At 40.8% G+C, this 26,887-nt stretch overlaps 1 protein-coding gene across 1 annotated transcript in view; it reads right to left on the reverse strand.

The window, feature by feature from the left end:
- Nucleotides 1-26,887, reverse strand: part of slc2a9l2 (solute carrier family 2 member 9, like 2) — a 98,911-nt gene that overhangs the window by 17,094 nt on the left and 54,930 nt on the right. The window contains exons 10-12 of the mRNA XM_076753398.1: nucleotides 25,387-25,488; nucleotides 24,941-25,016; nucleotides 506-633 (exon numbers count right to left, since the gene is read on the reverse strand). Coding sequence (XP_076609513.1) covers nucleotides 506-633; nucleotides 24,941-25,016; nucleotides 25,387-25,488 — 306 coding nt within the window. The remainder of the gene's footprint in view (nucleotides 1-505; nucleotides 634-24,940; nucleotides 25,017-25,386; nucleotides 25,489-26,887) is intronic.

Consider the following 26,887-nt stretch of genomic DNA (forward strand, 5'->3'; position numbering starts at 1 on the left):
ATTACAGTAAGGTGATTCAGTGAGGACCCACTAAAAGGAACAAAAACTGCTGTGCTTGTGCAGCCAGGAACACTCTGATCATTAACTTAAAAAAAAAAAGCATGTAAATTAGCAGGGGTCACTGACCCTTCCAGCAGCTCAGTGGTTGCATATAATTAGGATATGAAATACATAATCTTATGTGATAGGACTACAGAAACATCATAGGCAGCACAGCCACTCCACAAGATCGTATGGCAGGCAGCCACTGCAAGGATTATTGAAGAGCTGACAACTTTAATGGACTGTGAAGGTTGAAGTGACAAACATAGCTGCTGTTGGTTTGGTCCAGCTGACAGCCCGCTGATGACTTACTGTGTGTGTAATGCTTTTTTTTTTATAGTATCATAGTATCCCTTGTTTATTTGAAGCCTGTCTGCTACTGTTGTAACCGTGAACTCACTGAGCTCCAAAGCCTGACCTCAACCCTAATTCAATGTGTACACATGTAGAGGAGGTAACTGACCTGAATGAAGGGGAACAAAAGGCCCAAAGCAAAGTTGGACAGCCAGTTTATGGAGCCAGCGACCATGAAGGCGGCAGGTCGGTAGGACTGCTCAAACAGTTCCCCAGTCAGGACAAAGGGGATTCCACCTGCCAGGAGAGAGCAGACGCAGAGTTAGTTACAACAAATCACTGACAGCAAATAACAGAAACAAATAGCTTTACTCTGAGCATGATTTGAGCTGAAATGCTCTTCGTTTGCTTCTGCTTCAGTTCTAATACAGTGCTATGATAATATCTTTTTTTGTGTTTTTCCGTGCATGTCTGACTCTATAACAGCGAATATTATCCTCCTATTTAAATCCCACAAAGCATCCCTTTTATTTGAAAAAAACTCATTTTACCTTTTCACAGCCACTTTGAAGATACAATCAGCAATTTATTTCGATCAGCTGAAATCTCATGAGTTTGACTTGTAAAATGAAAATGAAGATTTGTAAAACTTTGTTTGATCATTAAAATATATCTGTACTTCAGACGAATAATGTGCTTCACATGTAAAAAAAAAAAAAAAAGTCCATGGGAAAAAAAATGACTTAAAGCTGCCACAAGTCTTAGGTTAAAAACAATTCAGCTTGTCAATAAAGCCAAGAGTTATGTTGCTGTGTTCAAATAAGGGCTGACATATCACAGTCCCAGCTGAAACATGTTAATATGGTTGCTCCTCTTGTTGAAGTCGGGAGTTCCTCTGGCTTATCCCCGAGTACAATGTGCAACCAACGTTTCCAAACCTCCAAGAGCAGATGATGACATTTGGATGCTTTGGTGGGTAATGACGTCAAACTAGGAGGCCAAAATCCAAAAACGTGGCCCACTGAGTTCAAATGTAAGCGGTAGTAATTCATCCTGACAGATTATCGCAAACTCAGTAGAGAGCATTTGAATTCAGAGCACTGTGGTCTTAAGAGTCAAAGGAAAAATGTTGCTGCTGCAGAATTAGTCTCATTCAGCCATCTTGTTGAAAATAAAACTAATAGATTTCATTCAGCTTCCCTCCAACCTCCAAATTTGCATTTGACAGTTTACATTTGAGTTTGGTATGTGAATTCAATGGCAGAACTTTGCTTTCGAGACATGAAACCGATAACACATCGCCAAATGACTGTGTTGACAGACAATGACTGTTTGATCAGGCACACAAGGTAACTCATAAATACAACAAATTCAATTCAGCAATAAAGAAAATAAAACAGTAGACTAACACCTTCTCCAACCTAAATGCAACACGCATGTAGCGCTTGATATCACATTAATGCATCATGGTGCCTGTTGACAAAACAGAAAGTAGATGTGGAGAGTCATTTCAAGAGAAATGGACAAAAGTTTCTTTTGTTGTTGCTGTTTTTTGTGTCAAAGTTAGTTAAAAAAGGCTGATCTTTAGAGTAATTACAGCTACAAACACAGTAACCTACAACATGAAATCACTGAGCTGCAAAGCAACGACCAACTACTGCGATCAGCTCTTTTCAAAGCTGGCACCTGCAAAGACTCAGTTCTGCTAAAGACTGACCCAAACCTGGAAATCCAGCTGCAAATAGCATCAGACAGAAATCAGACATCTCACCAAAGAGAAGCAGTTGCAGCCATTTGCAGAGTTTAGAGTGATACATGTGTTCAATAAGTTAGTATGTCCAGGGGTATCGCCACCCAACTGCTGCCTCATTCATACCCCTTCAGCTTGTCTCTCCAAAAACCAGGCTAATTACTTTTTAATTTAGGACATTGTACATAAAACTTGTTTACAGTTGAAATTTCACTTTTTTCAGTCCAAATGAAATTACACAAACAATTGAGCAAAATGAAACACCATTAAAGGCAATTATTCACAACCAAACAGTACAGTTGAACACAATGCAACACTTAGATTTTGTAATCTGTAAACTGCAAACATTTAATGGTGAGAAAGACACACTTTGCTGAACTGTTGAGAAAGAGTTTGTATGTGATGTATCCGTAGGCCGACTTGAATGACCTGTGTGTTTTGTCACTTACTGACACAATAACACAGGTCAGTTTGTGCAGAAAGAAACGCAGTTATCCACTTTCCCTAAACACACAAGACTCATGTGGACAGGATTGGCAAGTTTCTCTGCCACCTCAATTATGGATGCAAGAGAAATGCCACTGTTCAAAATGTAATGTATGGTGACATTTTCAACCGTATTTCATCAGAGTGGAACCCTTCAGGCATTCATATATATGAACCCAGAGATTATGCACGAGCAAGCTGCTCAAGGCAGCCACCCACCTTCTCCAGCTGTGAGTTGTGGGGAAAGATGGAGGTGGAGAAGATTTGGACTGCTAGTGATTTGTGGTGGGCATGTACACACCATGTTGTGCGATAAAACATGATTAAGAGTCTTTGCTGTCATGGAGTTGTTGTCCGAATTTGTGACTGACCGCATTGTGCACGTCAAAGTTTGACTACACATAAACAGTGATATTTTAGAAACACTGCACTGCATGAGCAGCAAAAAGCTGGAAGAGAGAGATGAACAAAAGTAAATATTATTGTTTGCATCCTAGAAACTTTTGATAATAATGTAAGTTACGTCTTATCTGGACTACATGTTATCTGGCTCTTTTTGAATAAGCTGCAGCCTGACAGAATATTGGTATTGGGTTGCAGATAGCGTTCAGTCTAAGCCAAGGCATGCTGTGAAATAGTGTTTATAAGCAATTTCAGGAAGCTGGCAAGCCATGTGGCCACATATTTCACACTTTTCCCCCACGGTGGTCCTTGCTAAACTGAGATGTATTGGCCTGGTTAAGCCTGTTTGTGTACATTGACCTCCTTTTTAACGGTATAAATGACTTAAGATGTTAGTTCTATAATATTATGTTCTATAAATGTGGCTGTGGGCTGTGTTTTACCACCTGGAAAAAGCACAAAAACATCAACTAGGGAGACAGAATTGCACACTATACGCTGAATGTGTGGAAGCTGCATTATATCCTCACAGCAGGTTATTTGTTGTCACATAATTGCCTCTGCGAAGACAATGAAAGAGCTGCAAACCACAGGAGCATTTTCATACACAGCTGAAGAAGGAGAGGTATGGCTTTATAGCCTTTAATCTTTAATTGTGATAATAAGCCATTCATTATTTGAATAAGATGCCTTGCTTCACAAATGTGAGCAGTTGGACAGATTGCACACTGCTATTATGTCTATTAAAGACTAACCACTTGCCAAACCTTTAATCTAATTTGATTAATGGTCACTAACAAGATGTTCCCTGGTTCCGCTGAGAGTACATCCACACTAAGGAGGATAATGGAAACAAGTTGCATCCACACAAGAGTCTTTAGGGTGTTTCTGAAAAGTTCTCGCACACTGAAATGCCACAGTAATATGAAATAAGAGAACCTTTTCCTTTTCCACGTCTTTGTTCAGCTAACCTGTAAATTGTGCATTAAAGCCATCACCCGGTAATGAGGACGACAGACACAGCCCGGTTACTCCTGCCCCCCTCCTGCTCTCTTCACTTGAATTGTATTTCAGTGTAGCTGAACTCATATGTTCCTTTTGAGATATTCTTCAGTTTCCGTCAACACACAACTGAACAAGCATAAAATTGTTAATCAGTCTTGGATCATAATTGCCACTGAAGTGATGTTACCTTGTTATGCTTGTCTGCCTGAATACATGACAGATGTGGTCGACTTTGTTGATGTGTAAAATAAGAGATCACAGAGAAAGAGATAATTCTCCTCTTAACAGCTACAAAACACCTGGCTGTCTGCGCAGCCTCGCAGTACTTGATAGTTTTGTTTTAGTTTAGTTATCCACATCCACAATTAGGCCCCATCTACACCTGGTATTAACATGCATTATCCGGCTAATGACATCTGATCCACTGGCCTTTGCATTTGCACCTGATATTAATAAACCTTCTCATTATCTCTATTCTGCCCGTATTATGATCTCAACATGCAGTGAGTTATAAAGTGACTCAGACTACAGGAGCCAATTTATCCTCCTGATAATCGGGGGAGAAACCTGGTCTGGAACCGTGGTCATTACCAGTGTTCGGCTCAGATGAGGGGTTTACACATTCAGTCGTAAACCTCTGAACTGCTCACAGAGCAGAGCAAGTAATTTAAAACATGTTCGACATTTAGGAGGTAAAATCCAGATATTTACATCAGTACTTTCTGAGTGGGACCACAAAAGCCAATGAAAGAGACAAGTCTACAAGGAGACAGAAGCTGAAGGTGCTGCCATGCAACAGTAGACATTCTAGCTTTTGAGGCTAACGTTAGCGAGCATGCTAGTGTTGACTAACAGTAAAAAGGTCACCTCCAGTTGTCACTGAAAAGCTGACAGCCCACGTTGACCATGTCCCTAGCCATTTTCTCATCCAGACTCGTTCAACCTTCTGCTTTTGTTTTTTCTCACTGCAAAACATTATCAGGAAGGCATCAAGCCCAGATGGCGTGTCCCCCTCCTGTCTGAAAGTCTGTGCTGATCATCTGACACCCATCTTCGCACAGATTTTCAACAAATCACTGGAGCTGTGTGAAGTTCCCCCGTGCCAAAAATTCAGGGATATGTGTTCTGCCCCCTGCCCCCTCAGGAAGTTCGACCTGCCACAACAGTTGCTGATCAGAAGTTATTGTCTCTGCTGCCGTCTGTCCCGCTTGACACCAGTCAAACAGCTTGACAGACCAGATTTGTTGCGACTATTCAGAGCTACATGAACCACATGATCACATGGCAGCAAGATCAAGGAGTGTCGCAACTCCCTTCTTCAACAGCACTGGCGTGGGCCTTGTCTTTGAACAGTTTGTAGGTATGCCCTGCTTCTCTTGACTGTTAGGAACAAAAAAAAGGAAATGCAACTTTAACTAATATAAACATGACATATTTCATATCGCTAGTTGTTGTGAGGGTATTTCCAGCCTTTCAACTGAGTTGAGGGGGGTAATTGAGTGCACTTGCTACCACAGCATGATCCATGTCAAGCCAAACTTATCTTTATAGCCTTTCGTCTCAGTTCCAGTCTCAGAGGCTTGGAGTGAGCCTAGGGACTGTACGCTAATTAGGCCATGTGTGATATTTGGCCAGCATATGTTTGTGGAAGGTCGTAGAGGAAACAGCATGTGTTGAATCATGTGGGATGAAAGTACGCAGGTTTCCCTTCCAGCAAAAGACCATAGCAGCCCACTGATTAGTGACGCTACCAGCAAACGACTAATTAAACAAATAGCTTCCTTGTTACAACAATCCCTGTTACGCCAAAAATTCCCTCTATGTTGTAGGAAGACCTCAAGTTAAATTGCAGAGGTCTACTGGAGTTTTGCTTAAAAGTACAGTAACAGCTGGAGGAATTTACTTACATCAAAGTCAAACTGCTAGACTAGCGTCCATTAAAACAGCTGGATTTTTTTTAGGTTAGAATCTGTTGATGCTGCACGTGCAACACTGAGCAGGTGGGCAATGCACGCATCAGTTCCCTCAATCTGAAACAACACACTCAAGTTCAAGACTCAAACATGGTGATTTTCTCGTACAAAGCTCTGAGATCCACATCACAAAAATACCAGCCATCAGACCGATAATATTTTACAAGTGTAACTGATTATCTGCATCTCACCATTAAATAGAATATTCCCCTGTATATGGTGGACCATTAGTTTTCTAGGGTTTGAGGACCAGAAATGGACTAAATGACAGCTTTACTAATGATTATCAATTATGCCTTGTCCAGACATGCACAGGTATTTTCTAAAATGTAGCCTTTTTTACGCGTTTTGGCCCTTTGTCCACTCACTAACACTGTTTTATGTAGGTGAAAATGGACCTTTGGGAAAATCCTTCTTGTGTGAACATATTCAGAAACTGTTTGCAGGGAAAACACAGGTTTTGGCTTGTGTGTGTCAGTATCACCTTTTTTAACATGATGCAATGTTGTGCAATGGCAGACTAACAGGACTTTTTTCATGTTTGATCATAAATGTACAATTACTCTTCCTCTATATTGAGGCGTCACAATGCAGAGGCCACTACTACATAATCCAACACTCCCACGATACCCCACCACCAACGTCACCAGTTTTGGATGAGATCCAGCCACAACTCTACAAATCCTTCTATGGTGAGGGTGGGTCATGCCTTTGCCATAGTAAGATTCGTAATTTAGCAGTCGGACCTGCAGATAGCCTTCTGATAATAGTTTATTTTTCAGGCTTCTGATTGGCCTGTTGGTTTGGTATGCTCTTAACTGGTAGCTCTTCAATTGTATTGTTGCACTTCCGTATGAATATATGACCATATTTTTTTTAGAACAGAGAAAAGACCTTGTTTTTAGAAATTCCCATGTACACATGGACTATCAGTTAGAGAAGATCTAAATCGCATTAGGGGCCCAAAAGTTGATCAGAAAGAAATTAAACAGCCAGAATCGTTTTGGTTTGGATTTGTGACAAGAGCTTGTTCACTGCCGTCTGTTTCAGTTTGACCTCCTGAGACATCACATTTTCAGGGGGTTGACCACACTTAACCAGTGCCAGGGCCTTGATCTCTTGTGCCTCAGGCAGAGATCCACAGATGACAGGACAGTGGTGAGATGGCGGCACCAGAGGCCACTGTTTTTTTCACTCACAACTGGTTCTGACAGGGTTTTTAACTGGCTCATCTGTTTAGTTTATCATTAGTAATCCTACTTCATGGCTGAGACAAGGGCAGGATTATAAACCGCATTCTTAATCCCCAAAGAGTGGCCAACAATACAAAAATATGAATTATTCAGTAATTATTATTATTTAATCCTTTTTCTGTAGCAATCAATGATTCATATTCACTTTCCGCAGTCTAAAAGGATTTTCTAGCAGCTCTACCTTTGCCCTCGTGGTGACTCATGTGGCTTGCTCCACTGCTCACAGATGGATGCTTGTGATATTATCCAACAACAGCAAACACACTATAAATAAAGATTAATTATATAATGGGATAATCATGTCACACTGGCAGAATACTGCCCTCCCACTCAAACATATGAAGCATCCATGTCACACGTACAATAGCACCAGCAGAGTGCAAACACTTCGTCAAGTCATGCAGAAACATGCACATGCATAGTGGATGCACGCAGGGTTAAATTAGAAAAGATACACTGACACTGAGTATTTATGGCTCAGGTGTGATGCCACTGTCGTACACCAACCACCTGTGTGTGACAAGCAGAGCATGAGCTGAACTGTTACACAGTTGACAATAATAACCTCACAGTCCTCCCTCACCGTCCTCAGCTTCAGCTTCCTGTTTGGCAGATGATGAAGATGCACCTCCCTGACCCTGTTTGAGATCAGCCATCTCAGTACACAGGTCAACAGCTGGCTTTGGGTCAAATGTCTCTGTGGTCATCTTTGACAGGTGGACGTGCTGAGAGATGAGTGACAGATAAGATGTACTTAGATTTTATTATGATGAAATGTGAGAATCCCCTCTTATGTGCTGCCCTGCTCAAAGGCAGCATAAGAGACAATTTAACCACCTTGTTGATGTTGTAGTAACAGTTCGGATTGCTTGTGTTTATTGTTTGGACCAAGTCATACTCAGAGAATGCTGACAAGCATTTTCCTGCTTGCTTTAAGCGCATCCATTCTCTCAAAGTGGAGTCTCTGTCAAGTTGCAAGGTGCTCTCCAACCCATCAAAGAGCAGCCCCCAAAATTCAGCAGACTGCAATTTTGCTCTTACCGAGTTTGTGTGATGCTCTGATACCTTCACATCAATATGCACCTTTGACATTCACTCCCAGTCGCTTCAATCAAGTAAAATCCTCAGCACAGGAAGACACAAGGCGTGCATGTTTAGCCTCGTGAAATGCCAGGAGAAAAATATTACACAGAGCTTGCTGTTGTTCTTCATGTGACTTGATTTGCCATTCAGCAAGTGGGTGACTGGATTTTTCATCTTGACAAGCCTGTTTGTTAGCAATATCTGAGGTCACGTTTTTGTGCTCCTTATTATTTTGGTGTTTATTAAACAATGGATAATCGAAATTCTTTGAGCCTTTTTGTCTGCTTGATGTGGAATCAAGCAACATATGTTACACCGCATTTCACCCACTATTTCACTCATCCTTAGCTTCAAGCAATGGCACATCTTGGAGCAACTTTTCAGTCTTTTCTCCAGTTTGGGTTTGGTTCGACATGTCTTTGCAGGTGGCAGAGCACCAAAATAGTGCCCAGTGTCTGTTTGTCTTTTGTCTCAGTAGGTTATTTAGCTGGTTCCTATGTGTCAACAGGATCTGCACATAGACAAGAAATGTGCAATGATGAACAGTGACAGTTGCCGCCTTACTCTTCTTCTGTTGAGTTTTATGACAATTGGCATCTGTAAGTTCTGCATTACCGCCATCTGCTGGAATGCAATCTTTGTAAAAGATTTTGCTCTGTTTTTATTTGTGTTAGACGTTGTTCAAATTCAAATTCATTATTGCATATTATCTTATTAAGTAATTAGCCAACAGATGTTTTAACAGTTTTTACTTATCATCTTGGCATTTCCAATCAGTTGTCATCCATGACAATGAATTGGTCAATCACTGTGCTCTGAATTGAGGAGTTGTAATATCAGCCTACTGTTATTTGATGAAGGCAAACAAAGGTTACTTATTTTCAAAATGTAACCCTGAGAGGACGATCCCATGGTGATAGCCACACTGTCATGAACATGAGGTATCTGACCTATCCTGGCAGAGGTAAAAACTGGCAGTGCCCTCAACAAGGTCGTAACAACAGCACTGAAACCTCTCAGCTGCTTCACACTGTTTTCTCTGAGGCATGTGTGACACTCACTAGTCAAATTCCCTGCAGCAGAACACTGCAGTGAACTGAACTCACAGTCTGCCCGCACCAGAAAAACCATGGCTGAAAAGCAGCCTGATCTCCAGGTCCTCATTTGTTGTCTCCACTTGGACTAAAGATTGCAGATAGAAACCATAGGAGAGAGTAGTGATCATATCAACCAAGAGAGAGCAGAGCCATGGAGCAGATTGGTGGCCATGATTAGAACCAATATTACATGGCAGTCAGTGGAGACAGAAAACTATGATTAATCACGCTGCTGTTGCACCGGGATGAAAAAAAAAATGTAGCCTGAAGATCAGCAACAACCATGATACTGGAGTTAACTGTGGAGGGATGGAGGTCAGGATTTAAATCCAGCGACAATAAGACCAATGCTGTCTGGGAATGGACCCAGTAAGTCAGAAAGACACTGTTTGGAGGACTGATGGTGAGCACATGTGGAGGTTGCAGTCACTAAGGAATAAATGTCTAAGTGTCCTCCTCTATAAATGACTGTAGAAGGTCAGGGTTGTTCAGAACTGGGGCAATGATACAACTGCACTTTCATTCATGAAAATTCCTGCTCAGCCTTTGCACTCTTTGTGAAATCTGACATAGACGTCTGAACAACCCAAATCGTTGTTTCTAAGCAGGACTTGGTTAGCAGTGATATTTATCCAGCAGATGACTTCTTAATAGTGCAGTGAGGAATAGCACAAGAAGAAACAACTACAGAGAGCGGTTACGGGGGAAACCACCTTTCTATTTCACAAAAGTAAAGCCTGCTGCAGCCAGCAGAGTAGAGCGAGGGATGAATCCAGAAGTGAGGGAATCTCTAGTGTAGTCTTCCACAGCTAATGTTTCAGGATCCCAAGGAGAATAAGTCCTTCCCCGTGGAGGTCCGGCTCCTGGAAGATGATCAATGTCACAGCGTACAGTGTATGTGAAGAAAACATTGTTTCCTGCTTTTGAGTCTACACCTCTCAGTCTCAGGGGTTGGTGTACATGGAGGGAATATAACCAATCTCACAGAAGGCTTCAGTCTTAGGAAGCACAGCAGTATTCGATGGGGAAAGTAGGAAATGAATGACCCGTGTAAATTTTGTCAACAAAATTTTTGAGTATAAGTATTCGACATGCTTTTATGTCAGGGCTCATTTGTAATGACAATGTAAATGAACAGTTTTTACTGCCAGAAGGAAAATCTTTCAGCCAAATCTATTACAGTATCACAAAACTGTCATGGCTGAAATACTGATTAAAATGAGACTAAAATTATAACTCAGTTCCACTAGACTAAATCTTGATTAAAAAAAAGTAAAAATTAAAAAAAAAAATTAAATGTGACTTTAATCCAACTAAAATTTTCAGTAATGAACCGGGACTAAAAGTGAAATTCTGGTGTGTGAAAATATTCGAAATGTTCCTCAGATGTCTGCCATGTCTCACTCCTCTCCTAATTTGTTCCTCTCCTAATTTATTTCGACTAAACCAGAGTTAGTGATGATTGTAGGAACAGTGAAAAGACAAATCAAGAAGGTTTCGGCGAGTTTTATTTTGTTTCTTTTGAGTTTAAATGAGGTGCATTTTACGATGATAAAATTACTGTTTCTGTATATGGAGTCTGGTGGCTTTGGTGAGAGCGAAACAGCGGCTATTCCTAGTTAAACAAAAAGGATCTTAATCTTTAGCAAAAAGGTATCTCTGCAGAGATCTTTTTCATATTGTTGGCGAACACCTGGAATCTGAGCCTGTCAGTGGCGAAAATACTCTTAATGGACATGCTTTGACAATGCAAAAACATCCACAGGGATTACATTGCAGCCTGTTTTGCGGCTGAATACTGGACCAATTTCAAAAGAATTTGTCCCCATTAATCATTTAGACACAAAAACATGGGAAAATAGGGTCCATAAACACAGAACATATTTGAAGTGGGAAATAGGGAGAGTTCATTAAGTCTTAATGACAATGTATTCAAGCCATACACAGGATGGCAAGATTGGAATATTAAATAATACAGACTGAATAGCTGGGTACTAGAAATACAAAATAAATAAAACCACATATTAACCAAAGGAGGTGGTAAACACAGTGATGATCAGAGGCACCAAACACAATATACAGCCACCCACAAATAAATTCAGTTGTACAGAGAACATTTCTCTCTCACAAACTCATAATCCAGCAGCCTTTACTTCCTCCTTCATTTCTTTTGCTCCTCTAATTAAATGTTGTTCTTATATTGGCTGCCACACATCATTAGGTTTCACCTTGGCTCCAGTTTACTCCACAGAGAGTCTCCAATCATCGCTTCTACCCCTGTATATCTTGCTTGTGGCTTCTAAAAAGCAGTGGATGTCACTCTTGTCGTTCACATCTCAGCCCCTGTATCTCTCATTACCTGCCTACTCTCACAATAGCAAGTCTGGCTGCCCAGCACGTGTTTATTTCCACATTCGCAGGTGAAAGGTGATTCATCTTGTTCAATGATCTTCTGTCTCCTCTTCCAAGGCCTGTCTGTCAACAATTTGTTACCATCTCTCTGTTTGTCTTCAAGCTATGGTCTTTTCCCAGGAGAGTTGAGTGAATATACCATCCAAGTATGTCAAGACCACAGGCCCTGCTCCACCGTGCTCTAAACTACAAAAAATCATAGCTCTCAAGCAAAAATTCAAAAGAGGAAACTCTAATTTGCTGCACAGTTGTTTTGCGTGCATTGCAGATGAACTGCAGACAGTTATATGATGGTTTTATATTACCTTCCTGCTATAAATGAATGGCCGAGCAGTTAACACAATTTTGTGAAAACAATAATCCTATTTCGTTTGACACCACAACCCATATTTATCACCTCACAGTCAGAAGTGGCACAACTTTTTTGCTGCACATTTGATCCAACTTTAAGTTTTATTCTTTCATTTACTCTTAATTGGACACCTTTATTACATCTACAGCACTGATTATTCGTGACACAACAGCTGTGATTTCATTTGTTGCCCATCTAAGCTCCACTGACATGCATATTAAAAAATCTCTCACCACCATGATTAGAAAAACAGATTCAACCCATGGATGATCCTTGAAGTTGTGGCCAAATGTTGCTCTCATTACATTTTATGGATCTGAGAGTTGCAAAACGGTACGACATGTTGAGAGAAAGAAATCTTCTTCAACCACCTGACCCAAAGCTGACAGGCCGGAGTATTTTTTTTAGTTTTGGATTATTATCAAAAATTCTCTATCTCGCTGACTCCTCCAATCGACTGCATTGATTGTGAGAGACAGAATAGTCAATGCGTTGCATGAGCCTGGCAAGTTAAAGGTCAGTACATTTCTGGACTGTTCACCTGGGTGAGCTATGTCCATGTGGACGATTCTGGGAAAAGTTGATGCAGTACATTTCCAACTGTGCATGCAATCATTCTTTTATTAAAACATTTTTTTTACAGTCTTACTGCGGAATAATGGCCCTGTGGCAAAAATTTGCAGCTTTAATAGCTCATTAAAAGCAGCCGTAAATACAGCAATTCCCTTGGATGGCTTAACTGTATGTTAAATTAAAGCACCTGTTTACTGGTGCCTGTTCACTTTAATTAAGTACTTTATTTACATTATGGAATGAATATTTTGACAAAAGAAATGTATGGCAAGAAAAGGAAATAAAAGCTGGGGAGCAACAATTACAGTATTTAAACAGCAATTATTTCCCTATTATCACTGAACAATGTGTATCTATAGTAACTGCCTCAGCTGCTTTCCAGGCAGCTTCACACCATAGCACACAAAAGAATATAATTAGCATTTTGTCTCACAAATACAATTCAGAAACACCAGGTGGACTCATTTGTTGGCCACTGAAGTGAGTGAGTGTTTTGATTTAAATCCAGACCAGGAATAGTAAAGATGCTGAAGGAAAAACACCTGAGACCCCTCACCTTGACCATGAAATACAATAATGCTGATGCACATTTCCAAGATGCTCTTGCCCTCCATTGACTTCTATTTAAGCATGAATCCCTATTCGCATCCCAAATGCACTGGAGCAACTGACATATACAGAACAAGTGATCCTCAGCCACCTGCCTATAATCCAATTAATCAAATTAACATGAAGCATTAGCGGCGGAAAAACAGAGAACAAGCTATTTTGGTAGCTGTGCAGAAATAATTACATAATTATAGCCTGACCTCCTCAAGGACAAAAGCCTTCACCTCTGACAGCCTTGAGCTTGAGCCTTGGTGGCACCTGAGTAAGATCTGGAAACGATTACACAGCAGATTTTCACTATTTAAAGGAAATGCCATGTGAAGATTTATTTACTGTAGTAATAGTGTCACACAGCTTCACAAATAATGTCACTGTATAAACCTGAAATATGTGTGAAACAGCTTATGGCAGAAAACCAGTGGAGGTCAGTTGCCTTTAGGTCTCAGCGTGCTCGGAGTTTCCAGTAATTAACAAAGGTTCCAACTGTGTGAGCATTGTGTAAAATTATGCATGCACAAAATAGACTGCAGAGGATGTAACACACACATATTTCTGCTGCTGATAGCTATACGTTCAAATACTGAAAAAAATCTGACAACAGTTGAGTCATCAAAGTGACGAAACTCGACTTAACGAGTTTCGAGCAGTCTGACTGTGTCGCTCAGCCAACAAGCTATGAAAATGGTTCAAGAGGTGGCTCAGACAATACAGACACAAGCAGTAATCCCTGGTTCAAGCCCTTTTGCACACAATTGGCCAAAATTAAAGCCACATGAGGGATTTAGGCTTCGCAAAGGTGAGCAAAGTCACTTAGCTCATTTTAATTCTGTTCAAACAAGAATTGAGACTTGTGTCATCATCACAAAGCCTGCAGCATTTCAATTACCACACACTCAAAGTTAAGTCATTTGCTCCCCTTTCATCAGATTTGAGCTAACCTTTGTTAGTTGAGTTATGAGCAAATAATAACTCAACTAACAAACAACAAATTGAAACAACAACAACTTTGAATACAGACCCAATTTGCATAAATCAAAGGAAGTAATATTCCATCTAGTTTCTCCTCTTTTCATTCAAAGGTACAGAATGCTTGCTTTCAGCGATTCACTGCAGTGGGTGGGTGGCTGCAAGGGCCACACAAATTTGATGTTTAAATTCAAAAGGTTCTGCCTGCAGATCATCTGCTTTCATTGTTTCATTGTTTCCCTCTAAAGCCGGCCTGTGTGGAGTCGTCAAAACAAACACAAGCCTAAAGCATTTATGATTTCAACCAGACAGATGGAAAACATCAGCCGCACTTGATAAAGAAGAGAGGAGGTTTCCTCAGAATAACTGGTAAACCTCAAGTTTGTTTTTCTTTTTCAGTGTTTTGCCGACATTGCTGACTCCACTGTCTGTACAACAAGTGACATAAAGTGCAATATGAGCTTTTGCTAAAGTTATTTCTCAGTGATGGAGAAAAACGACAGGTTTCCTCAAGTTACACAAGACACACACCAAGATAACTCCACACAGACTGCAGTGTTAAGTTTGAGGGGTAGCAACGTGGCTGTGAAATGTTTATTTTCATCCTAGGCAACAGTCTAATCTCTGTTATACATGATAACTGAGTCACCAGGATTAATTAATATAATTTCTCAGCTGTGAATAGAACACACACCAATTCCACATAGTGATCAGATATGAAAATACAATGGCTTGATGAATGACAGCCACTTTACCGAGCAGCTGCTGTGTTGGTCTCTCCTTGCCAGACATTTCTCCACCCTAGATCTGCACTGCTGACAGAGCTGGAGAAAACCTTGGCTGAATACACACATACAGACAAATTAACACTCGCATCTGCAGTGACTTGTCTTGTCTTCAAGCGCCTTTTAACATTCAGATTCAGAGTGTATGATATCATTCCTTTTGTGTGATGAATGTGGTGAACGGTTGCCCAATGATGGAAACAGATGCACATTTCCGGCGGTTTAACAGGAACACCGCACTTTTGCCGTTTACCTCAAGATTGTCATGACGAACGATTAAATAGTTGGATATCTGTGTACTGTGGTTGGAGTCACTGTTTTCTGAATCAGATAGCTTTTTGCTAGCTTTGCTCTTTTTCATCGAGTAGTGTGTTAGCATCCACACAAACCACATTTTCCCAAGCATGAAATAAGCTGAAATAAAACTGTTAAGGACCAGGAGGTGACACCACCACCACACATGGACGTGTATGTGTAGGCAACAGAAACACACATACCAATGCTTGTGCTCGTGCATACAACGTCTCCGCTGCAGGAGAATACAGACAAGCAAGCTTGAGCTTAGTTGATGGAAACATGGCACAGGGTGACGACGCAGAGAAACTCAACTTTAGGGAGTCGACGTGGCCAAGAGTGTACGTAAAACAACCCAGAGAAAATATGTGTTCAGGTGCTTAGTGTGCAACCTCAGGAATAAGGTACACACGCAGGCACACACACACATAGATGAACATACAGACATTCTCAACATAATTATTATTGGGAGCATATTTTTGTTGTTGTTTGTTTGCATTGCCAAACGTACAACAGCAGGTTTTGGAGCAGTGAGAGCAGAGAGCACAGCTCATTGTTTAATAAACAACTGAACTATATTTTTTACCTGCCTATCTGTTTAACCAACAGTTTTACTGATCACTGAGATAGCACTGACTTACCATGAAGCTGGTTCAGTGTAAAACTATCTTCGGTGCAGTAAACTACTCTTGGCATGTTGCTGTAGCTTAGCTCGCTACATGTCTCTGGGGGGTTGCTTCAGTGTAGTGAAGCTTCATTTAATGTAACTGGTAGCTTAGTTCACTCCACTTTCCAAGTAGCTTACCCAACACTCATAATTTAACTTCCAAGAGACGTGAAATCCTGTCTGTGAGTATTATAAACACAGTGTTTTGGCATCCGATAAGTGCAAAAAAAAATGCAAATGTTGTCCACAGAGGAAGCAGAAGGGCTGAGATCTAAATCCAGTTAATTCATGCTTTGAGGCAACAACTAGCAACTGATCCACTGCTGTCATCAAGAGCTGCAGGACTGTAAAGTATGATGCTGCTGCCCCAAATATTGAGTCATACACAAGCAAAGAATCTTGTTACCTTCAGTGAGAGAAGTACACTGCATACATATAAATCAAACAGACCCCATTTATGAAGTAATCATCATTTGTGAATAAATAACTCGCTGTGGACGCGTCACACATTCAGCTGGTTTTAACTGCATCTATTCCACATATGTTGATGACACACAATCAACTCATAAATGTGAAGAACATTCACAGAACATTTATTATTGTGAGTCTACACAATGGCACTGCCACAGAAACTTCGTATTCGAAAAGCTGGGGGCTATAGTTTGATAGTGCCGTCCAAATCTCAAGACTTTAGTTTCTCAGTAATTAAAACAAAACTTAACATATGCAGAAAAATCACTGTGCAGGTGTTTGCCATCACATCCTTGCTGTGAAAGACGTTCAATTAAAGTGGTTTGATTTTACATGATCATACACTAAACAGTCTGTCAAAGCCACTTCAAGAAACTCCAGTACCACAGGAGAAAGCTGCTGGTCCCAAACTAATGAAGTGAGTCAGAGTATCTCTGTGGAAGTGTCAGTCTCTGAGGTCCCCCATGAGAACAGTGGCCACCTGTCAGAGTTGATGCTGTGTACATATGGACAGGAGAGAGGGAACAGCCCTCTGAGGACTACACGTAAACCAGAGGGAAAATGTTTTTTTTATTTATCTTGCCATCTCACTGTTCAGTGGGTGAATATTTACCGACTTGCCTCCATCAGTGTGGCTCCTTGTCCACCAACAGCTCCAGCCATTATAATATATACGAACACTTATCAAAGCTGACAGCACAATTTCCATGCAGAATGCAGAGAGGAGCAATGCGATGCAGTCATATCTGGTCATGTTAGTTTGTTATATTTGGTCTTGTTAGTCCTCATATATACAGTGGGCATTGGCATTACAACGGTTGTGAAAAGGTTCATGCAGAGTTGTTTTCTCTCTGGTTTGACAAGGTTGCAAAGATAGAATCGACAATATCCAGTTAATGAGATGACAGTGTCAGCCTGCTGGGAGAAGCAAAAAAAAGAAGAAGCTTTGACTTGACTAGGAGTCAAAAACTGTTTGGCTGTCTTTGCTTTAAATGCTAACTTACAGTACAGTTTAAGAACTCTGGAAACCTCATGTTTGATCCACAGAAAGACAGGAAATGAAATACTGGAAAGGAGCTATTCTGCAGCTATAATGTAACTACACTACGTCCATGCCCTACAACTGAGTATGATCTCAATACCATTTGTTTGGTAGTCTCTAAGGGGACAGCTGAAAAATGGCTAGCTTGAGGAGCCTATACAGTGAGCCTCTGTTACAGTCCCCAGCAGTCAAAGGACCCAATTAACTTTGACTAGATATATCTGCACTAATGGTGCTGCTCAAAAGCTTTTGTGTTTGGCAGAAGAATGGATTTGCTTCAGTGGATGGCAGTTCCACCTGTCAATCATCCGCCTCAAACCATCTGAAAACCTGTCTGTCCATGAATAATTTGCTAAGCAGTTCTAACCTAAAGCTCCAGCAGCTGTGCGTGCCAATTAAAAGTCATATGTGTGGTGCGTGTCAAACAGCACATGCAGCAGTTTGCAGGTCCGTGCTGCTGAACAAGAAAAGGCAAAGGAATGCAAGAATCTGAATTTTACTGGAAAAACTGAGAGAGTGGCGCGTGTTACTCAGTGGTCAAGAAAATTTCTCAAAGCACATCAGCAGCATGCTGTCCTTGTTCTTTCTTCCTGTGTATAACACTTCTGACTTCAATATAAAGTGTCCATGTCGCACTATTGTTGAAGCTCCAAAGCTCAAATAGAATATTTTGGCAAAATATTTTAGGACTTCACCTAATGCAAAGACATGGCTTTGATGTGTTTTTATTGCTTTATTATTACATTTACAGTGGATTTTTGTTGCACAGATGAATAAAGCTACACAAACGATATGTTAATAAGATACATTTATTATGTCTTCGTCTTTTCACAGGATTTGTTGATAGTAAAAATGTTAAATTACACAGCTTTATCCACGCCTGGATCTTGTCACAGTGCTGTGCTGGATTTTACAGGGTTTAGTCTCACCATCGTTCCACCTAAACAATATCTCAAATGGAGAGCTGTACTAATAGGAAACTGCAGCCTGTAATTCAAATCTGTCACAGCGAGAAACTGCTGCTGAAAAACCAATTTATTACGACTTGTGGATTTCATTAAACATCTCATTAGACTGTAGTTTTATGAGTTGTCTGTTTTCCATTGTGCCTTACATCTTGTTGCATCTTACTCCGCTATTATCTAAAGAACATCTATCCCATCTGAATAGTTTTCCCACATTCCTCAGATTTGGCATCATCCATCATCAAGTGACGGGTGTGACCGCCTGCAGTATTACCCTCAGGTGCACAGGTTTTAACAGAGCTCGTCCAGCCTGAGGTATTTCCTGAATCATCCCACGACTCTTCCATTTTATTTCTGATAATAAATTAAATGCTGCATACGGTGAATATGGTGATATGTGGCCGCACGTGTGTCGTAAGGGCATGTAAAGATATGTAAAACCAGATACCAGGTGTTCTCCTTGAGTAATTCTTTCTCTCTCACATACATACACACACACACACACACACACACACACACACACACACACACACACACACACACACTCCCAGTGTGGGAAACATCCTATCACAACAACTGGACGTGCTGTATGACAAAATCTGAGTGTTTTCTCTTATTTTCAAGAGGAAGTTCAAAATGTGTAGAGCTCTGAAAGCAAAGCATTTATCATTACAAGTAGTTGTGTGTCAGTTCATGTGCACCAAGCGTGTAATCGCTGCAGTGGATGGCAGATGGGGTCACGTTCTCCCTAAAATATGAAATATGGAAATTTGCCCTCCCAATATTTGTAATGGCCAATCCTCAAACGCCTCCAAACTGTACAATGAACACTGTGCACTCCTGACCCAATCTACTGGAAGGTGTACTGAGAATTTACTCGCTCATATGGGTGAAATATAAACCCTGTCCTTTATTACATGTAGCTCTACAAGAGAGAGGAGGATCCAAAGGAACTACAAAGGTATTAATCACATATGCAGAGATTTAATCAGACATGGCAGCTTTGATAGCAGGTGGAGACGCTGGCTGTGTCACAATGAGAGATTTCACAGAGGATGGGAGGTTTACAACTGCTCACACCCAACACTTAACACACTTTCAAGTGTGCTGAGCGGAGGGATTGGAGCATTGTGTAGATGCCTTGATCTTAAGCAACCACCCACAAACAATTCTTCTGATATGCTGCAGAATGTCAATTATTCAAACCTCGCTCTAGTCTACAGGATGTACTTTATCTTAAAACATATCATATCCAGCCTGAGAGGTGTTCAATCAAACAGACACTGATCCTATAAAACTTATATGTAATTAATCAGTCAATTAAATGTTATGTTCATCTGTGTAAAGTACAAACACACAAACTGGCACATTACTGTTTAATGGTAAATTTATTGCCAAAGCCAATAAAATTCATTCAAAATACATCCACTTCAAGCCCCACGTTCACCTACTGTTGGTATATTCCTCCATTAAAATCAGGTATAAGTCCTGTGGTATCAAACCGACACGCAAGCTGGTGCATTTATCCACTTTAATTCCAAAAAAGCAACAGGCTTTCAGACAACCCAAAACAACCTTGCATTCGTTGCTGCAGACTTGACTGCTGCAGAGGGCAACAACTTCAAGTAAATTACACTTTTCAGCCCCAAGATATCAATTGAACCTATTTCACTCCAGCTTATAATCATCTCAGAAGTTGGCCAGTCAGAAGTCCAAAGACTTCCAGTATGCCCACCAAACTGTTAGAGGAGAAAAAATAAGGAGACACAGCAAATAATTTAAAATTGATGTCCTTGAGAGTTTCCCTTTCAGGAACATCACTGTCAGGGAAAGTACGCAATGAAGACCCACTACCTTGATCCATCACCTAATTTTCTTCAGTGTGAAGCTTCATAGCACAAAAGGACGGAAGTTTGATGAAGCAGAACTGGGTCAAAATGCATAATACACACAATGCGTTCAGAGCAAACCAGCCTCTGCAATTCAAAGATATAATAGAGGAAATGTGCTGCCAGAGATTATACAGTGCATCTTGCTGTAAACAGTACATATATCTGCACACATACAGTGTATTTTTCCAGATGGTAAATAAAGTAAATTAAACCTTTTTCCAACTCTTGCTAATTTGCTAAGAAATTCTGACTCAAGGCGCCAGCAGCTCATAGTTATGATGCTTTCTTCTGCAAGACTTATTAATCTGTTTAGCAGTCGCACAGCCATGTAAATGAGCACACACACACATGCACACACACGTTTGCACACACACACGTTTGCACACACACACACACACACACACACACACACACACACACACACACAGTAGCCTCCAGTTTGAAGGAGTTTTAGAGAACTGCAAACTGCTGGATTGGGTGCAGAGATGCTGGGAGGAAATATCAGCCAGGGTGATACTCAAAGCCACTGATATCATATGAGAAAACCACCATAAATGATCCCAAATTATTGCCATGTACACCTACAGAGGTCAGTAACAAAAAAGACAAAATACACCAAGATCACTATTCCATTATGATTTCTTATGGACAAGCACATTCTCTGAATAGAGCACTTCAGAACAAACAAGAGTGCCCATCAGGTTTGAGTTCGTGATTACAGCTCTCTTCACAGTGAAAGCATGAGCCCTCACAGATCACCGGCCCCAGTTTACCTGCTCTGTCTGCACCCTTTATTTTTCTACTACAGAATCAAGGACTTAAATCTGACTTGTTCCTGCTATCTTGATATTGTTCTTCAAAATCTGCCACAATTGTATTTGGGTGGCAAGTAAATGCAGATAGCAGAGAAATGGTAGGTGGAGTAAAAGGCAATTTAGTTTGTTTAGTAACCAGGGGGTGGGCAGGTTGGCAGGACAACAACAGGTAGTCAAAGCAGGAATATACAGTGGGCAGCAGAAGCTGAACACAAGGCAGCATAAATGATCCGGCAAACAAAACTGGGAAATGTATTCTCCATATCGTGGAGACCTGAAGGAGCAGCTGAACAGACACTGGGATGATAACAAGTTCAGTCAGGTGTGTCACCAGCGGCAGGTATGTAAGGACTATGTCTGGACACATAGAGGCCAGAGAGAAAGAGAGAGTGATGGTGCGGAGGTCGCAGAAACATATTCATATCATAAGTTAGCTAAAAGGGTTTTATGGGATGCTGGAGAGTCTCAAAAGGGAAAGGAAGGAAGACAGACAGACAGACAGACAGACAGACAGACAGACAGACCTCAGCATTTGGTCCTTTAATGAAAGAGCAATGACAGATTGTAAAGGCTTTAACATGTGTACGTGTGCACAGACATACAGCAATGTAAGATGCTGGGGTGGGCAGCTCAATCCCCAAAGGATCAATAATACTGATACGAAGCCTTGTGTTGAGTATCAATAAAAGCATCAATACAAAGATAAAATGGCTCCATGATAAATCATATCCTGGGCACATGAACCCTCTCCTCACTCCTGATGTGTGCATGCATGTAGTGCTCACCGCTTTAGTTCAGATAATTCACATGATGAACATCAAAACTGTCTAACTGTGTTCAAACATGCACGTAATTAAGTCATTAACAGAGAATAGTGGTTCGTTTGGCAAATTATTCAGTTCAAAATATATTCAGAGGTAGCCTGTTAATAGAACATTAACTTCATAAATCATGACACATTTCTCTCTGACAGTACATTAACAACTTTTGAAAATGAAAAATATTGATACTGGTATTGATATTGATCAATGATCCTGGCCTTCAAATTACTTGATATCAGATCTAAACCAAATTTCTATCACCCCTAAAAGATGCTACTTGTTTGCACACTGAAGTTTATTTCTTTATACATGCTGCGACTCAAATATTCTTTCATCCCAGTGTTGGACTTACCATCCATGCCAGGCTCATACTTAATGAGGCAAATTGCATCTCAGTTTAAAAACAACCCGTGCAGTCCCAAATAATGAGAGGATTCAGACGAGCCAATCTAGCCTGACTCACCGGATGAAGACTGTGGGTATATGCCTGCCATCATCTACGTGTTACCGTTTTCAAAGTCCCCCATCGTTGTGGAAAACGACAGCAACGACCTCCGAGCTATCAACCTACACACTGATCTGTGCTAACCATGGCAGTTTACCCTAAGCTGGTCACTAAAGGTACAAACATCAACATGCAACAAACATCAACGTGCAAATGTTCCACCAAAAGAAGTTCCCCCCCTCGGCACTAGTTAGCAAGGGAACTAACACTGCATCCTGGGCTTTGTGTCACCCAAGATGATTGTGATTAGAAAAGTAAAAATGATAATGGGTGTAGTTGAACCTTCTCCAGTGCTGATCCAGTGCTGTGGAGAAAGGTCTGGCTGTCTGACTGCACTGACTGAACGTCACACTATGACACTATAGGTTATCACTGTCTCAGAGAGTAAGTAGATGTCTTGCACTTGCAGTTACTGTTAAAATAAATGCTAAAGTGATTGTAATGGTTCATTAAACACATCAGTAAATGCAGGTTGCGCTCATATTTTAGCTGCTCCCCTTTCAACTGAAAGCAAGATTTAAATATTTATTGTTACAAAATCTGACACGTCTGAATACAATCATAAAAATGTGTGATTTGCTGGCAATTTGAAAGTGAAATTACCTCGAGGTCATTCATTGTTTGCTGAGATCTGTATCACAACATGACTAATCTAACAGAACACTGACAGTGTTTTATCTCTCTGGTTGTTTGTAGTTAAATGCAGAGATGGACATATTTGTCGAGGATGGGTAGGTCGATGAAAATGCATAGCTGCAGATGAAAGTCTGACAAAATATTTCATACTTTTTATAGGAGACAATATATTTAGTGTCTGATTTGATAACCAATAACTATGCAGCTGTACAAACATACTGCAGCTATGCCCTTTGATTCATATCAAAAGCAAAAGTCGCCCTTTATTCACTGTCAGAGAGCCATAGAATCTGTGTTTTCGTCAAACTTTGAAGTATCTGGGCCACTGTATCCATGGTGAAAGAACTTAAGAGGAATTGTGGCTCCTTGTTTCCCACTCACAAGCTCAAAGCAACGCAGGGGTCATATCTCATGTGAATTTCCTTCCTTCTTTTTCCCTCCCAGCCATTCACCATTCCCAAGAATAGAGGGGCTTCATTCATTTCAATAGGCCATAAATCATTGCTGTGCAGTGGATCTGAACAAGGAAGGATCACTTTTCCTTCAGTGGTTGCCACAAAAGTGCACCTGAGCAGGGCATTGAACAATCACAAACCTACAGTGCAGGTTTTGCACGCTAATAGAAGGCAGTGGCAGTGCTGCACATCCTGCAGTTGCGTGCAGGACTTTAACCTTTTCATGTCTTTTTTCACGTCTTTATTACAACCATGGCCGCTCGGTGAGGAAAATCCAGCCCAGTCACCAGAATAAAATGATGGCATTATATGTTTCGGAAAAGCATGTACACGTTTAATTTGTACATTTTATATGTATCATATTAACATTTCTACAATCCATATCAAAGTGACTTCGTTCAGATTAGCAGTACGTGTATATGAGCTGAACTCCTCATCAAGAGGAGGTGATGGCATCATGACTGTCAAGCAGCAGGCCACTGTTCAAGTTGTGTTTGTGGCAACAAAACCAGGTATTTTAAGCCAAAACATGACTTTTTTTCCTAACCCTAACCTAAGCGGTTTTGCTGCTTAAACCTAACGAGACCTTAACTACAGCGCTATCCCAACGTAAAACTGAAAACTGAAATGTAAAGAAACATAAATTTTGAACATAACATACAATGGCAGCATTTATTCTGGCGATTGGGTTGAAAAAACAATGTGCTTCTTCAATTAGCCTATATTCTGTCTCAGTGTTTCCACACTTTCTACTACCCTACTGCTCATCACATGCTGATACACTGAGGCACTGCTGGATTAACGCTCCCCGGAGACATTATTATTCAGAAAGGATGTATATGTGTGGTGACAGCAATCGCCTCACCTTGAAACTCAAAGTCAACCTCCCACCAAGACCAACTGTGCACACGCACACTGTCCCCTGTGCCGTTGCAGTGCCATGTCATATACGTACTCTATAGCTGCTACTTTGTGTGCTAATATAGGACAGCACCTTCGACTGTGATTCTAATTACAGACAGAAGAAAAAGCACTGCAAACACAGCTCCATAGCTAGTTGTAAAAGAGAGGACCCGAGTGAAGTCACTCACATTGATTATTCAACGACTGTTTCACTGAAATACAGCCAAATATGAATTAGGAAATCTGATCAAATCTGCAGAGCATTATTCAATCTCTTTTAAGTGGAGTTTCAAGTGAAGCGGAGAACTCAGGAATGATTGAGAAAAAAGATAAATCAGGAAAGAGAAAGAGGTAAAAACATCTCAGCCAGTAATGTAGGTCAGTAGTTTTACCTGGCCCAGAGCAAAAGGACGCAATCACAGCCAGTATACAGATGTAACTGAGGTAGGGCATCCATGACACTCTGTCCTGTGATAAGAGAACAAGAGGAGATACTGCAGTGACGACAATCATTATGTTGGTGGAACATCTCTAAGTTACAACTCCAGAGCAGCAGGATTGTCATAATAAATAAACTGGGGAAATAAATAATTAACAGCTACATCCCATATTTTCCGTTTTTTCTTTAAGCAGCAAACATCAAACAATAAATTCAGGAGATATACTGTATGTTTTGCCGATGCGGAGGTATAAGAGCCTCATTCTCCCAGAGTGGGAATCCTGATGGCATTTTGTTCACAGTATAATTGGGCCACATACTGAGCATGTACATTGTGACACTTTTCCACTTACAATGTGTCTAGAATGAGGTCAGTGAAGAGGAGGGAGAGAGGCTTACCTGGATATTGAGGAACAATGTGAGTAGGCTGAAGAACACGGCCATGGCAGAGAAACCAAATATGAGCAGGGGCCTCCTCCCAATTCGCTCAATCACTAAGCCCTGGAGGAAAAAAAAAAAGCTGTGAATATGCATGTCAAGTGGTTTCTGGACAATTTCTGTCTCATTCTAAAGTCATTAGTTTACCATGCTAGCAGATGACAATGGCATGCATTGAAATTTAGTGCAGACATTCATGTTCCCCAGACGATGAATCCTACTGACTTTGGTGATCTCTTAACTTATCATCTAGCGCTATCATCAGGTCAAAATTTCAATTTTCCCAATACTTTGTTTCATGGCCAAATACCTGCAAAGCTCCTGTTACTCTGAACACGTTCGCATGCTGACATTAGCATTTCCCCCAAAGCGCTGCTACACCTGAGAACAGCCTCACAGAGCTGCAACCACAACACACTGTTATCTGGCACAGCGCTGCACATATGTTAAAGCACACGTTCCTAATAGATCCCTTTGTAACGTGGACATATATCTACTATTTTTCTTGCGATTGTCATGGCAAATGACAAGATTGTTTCTGTGTTACGTGTTGCTGAATTGTTCCATCCAATCTGTATTGCACATCATATTTCTGTTTCTCACCAGTACCTGAACCTACCACACCAACACAACCCCTCACATTATTTTAGTGCTGATTTCAGTCTGAACGCCCATTTAGTCTTGTAACAGGATGTTTTCACATAGCAGAGGAAAATGTGTGATCAATATGTTACCATCTGTTTGAGATTTTGTGCATTTTCTCAGCTCTCTAGATCTGTACTGTACGTGTCATATGGTAATATTACTGAATATGACAGGACACAAATGTGCAAACCAATTTGAAAGCAAAGATTTGCTGAAGGAAGATTCAGCCTGTCACATTTATTTGCTTAACCCTCAACACCATGAGTAAATTCTACTGACAGTCTTTGGTGGAGAACACCCCATACATAATGGATCAGGTGCGTATATGGTGACATACAAATAAAGATTTAATCACACACAATACTGCATGTGGCTCATCAATAATTCTTCAAGCACGTCTCATTCTCCACCCTGGTGTCTTTCTACTCGGGTCACAGATGCAGGGTGGGACATGGGATAGAGGGCTGACTCATTCGCAGCCACCTTTAAGTCCAGACTGAGCCCCAAGCAAAGCCTTTACCACAGCGGCACCCCTTCCTCAGTCATGGCCTCAGAGCATTAAAGTATTCATGAAACAGCCTTTTGCTCATCTAACTGATGGGATTTCATGAGATTGTCGAAAAAGGTCAGGGGCATTTGTAGAGTATGTATCCTTGCACAAGAAAACTGGATCAAGATAGACATTTCCACTGTTCCAAAGTTTACATTGACTTCATTTCTTTTATTTTGAACAGTTTCCCATTGGCAGCAGGTTATGCTACACAACTTATCTGCTTTAGATTTCATCTGCCTCCAAGAGCATTGGAATTCACTCTGT

This window comes from Chaetodon auriga, chromosome 2 (assembly GCF_051107435.1).
Source record: "Chaetodon auriga isolate fChaAug3 chromosome 2, fChaAug3.hap1, whole genome shotgun sequence".
Classification (NCBI taxonomy): Eukaryota; Metazoa; Chordata; class Actinopteri; order Chaetodontiformes; family Chaetodontidae; genus Chaetodon; species Chaetodon auriga.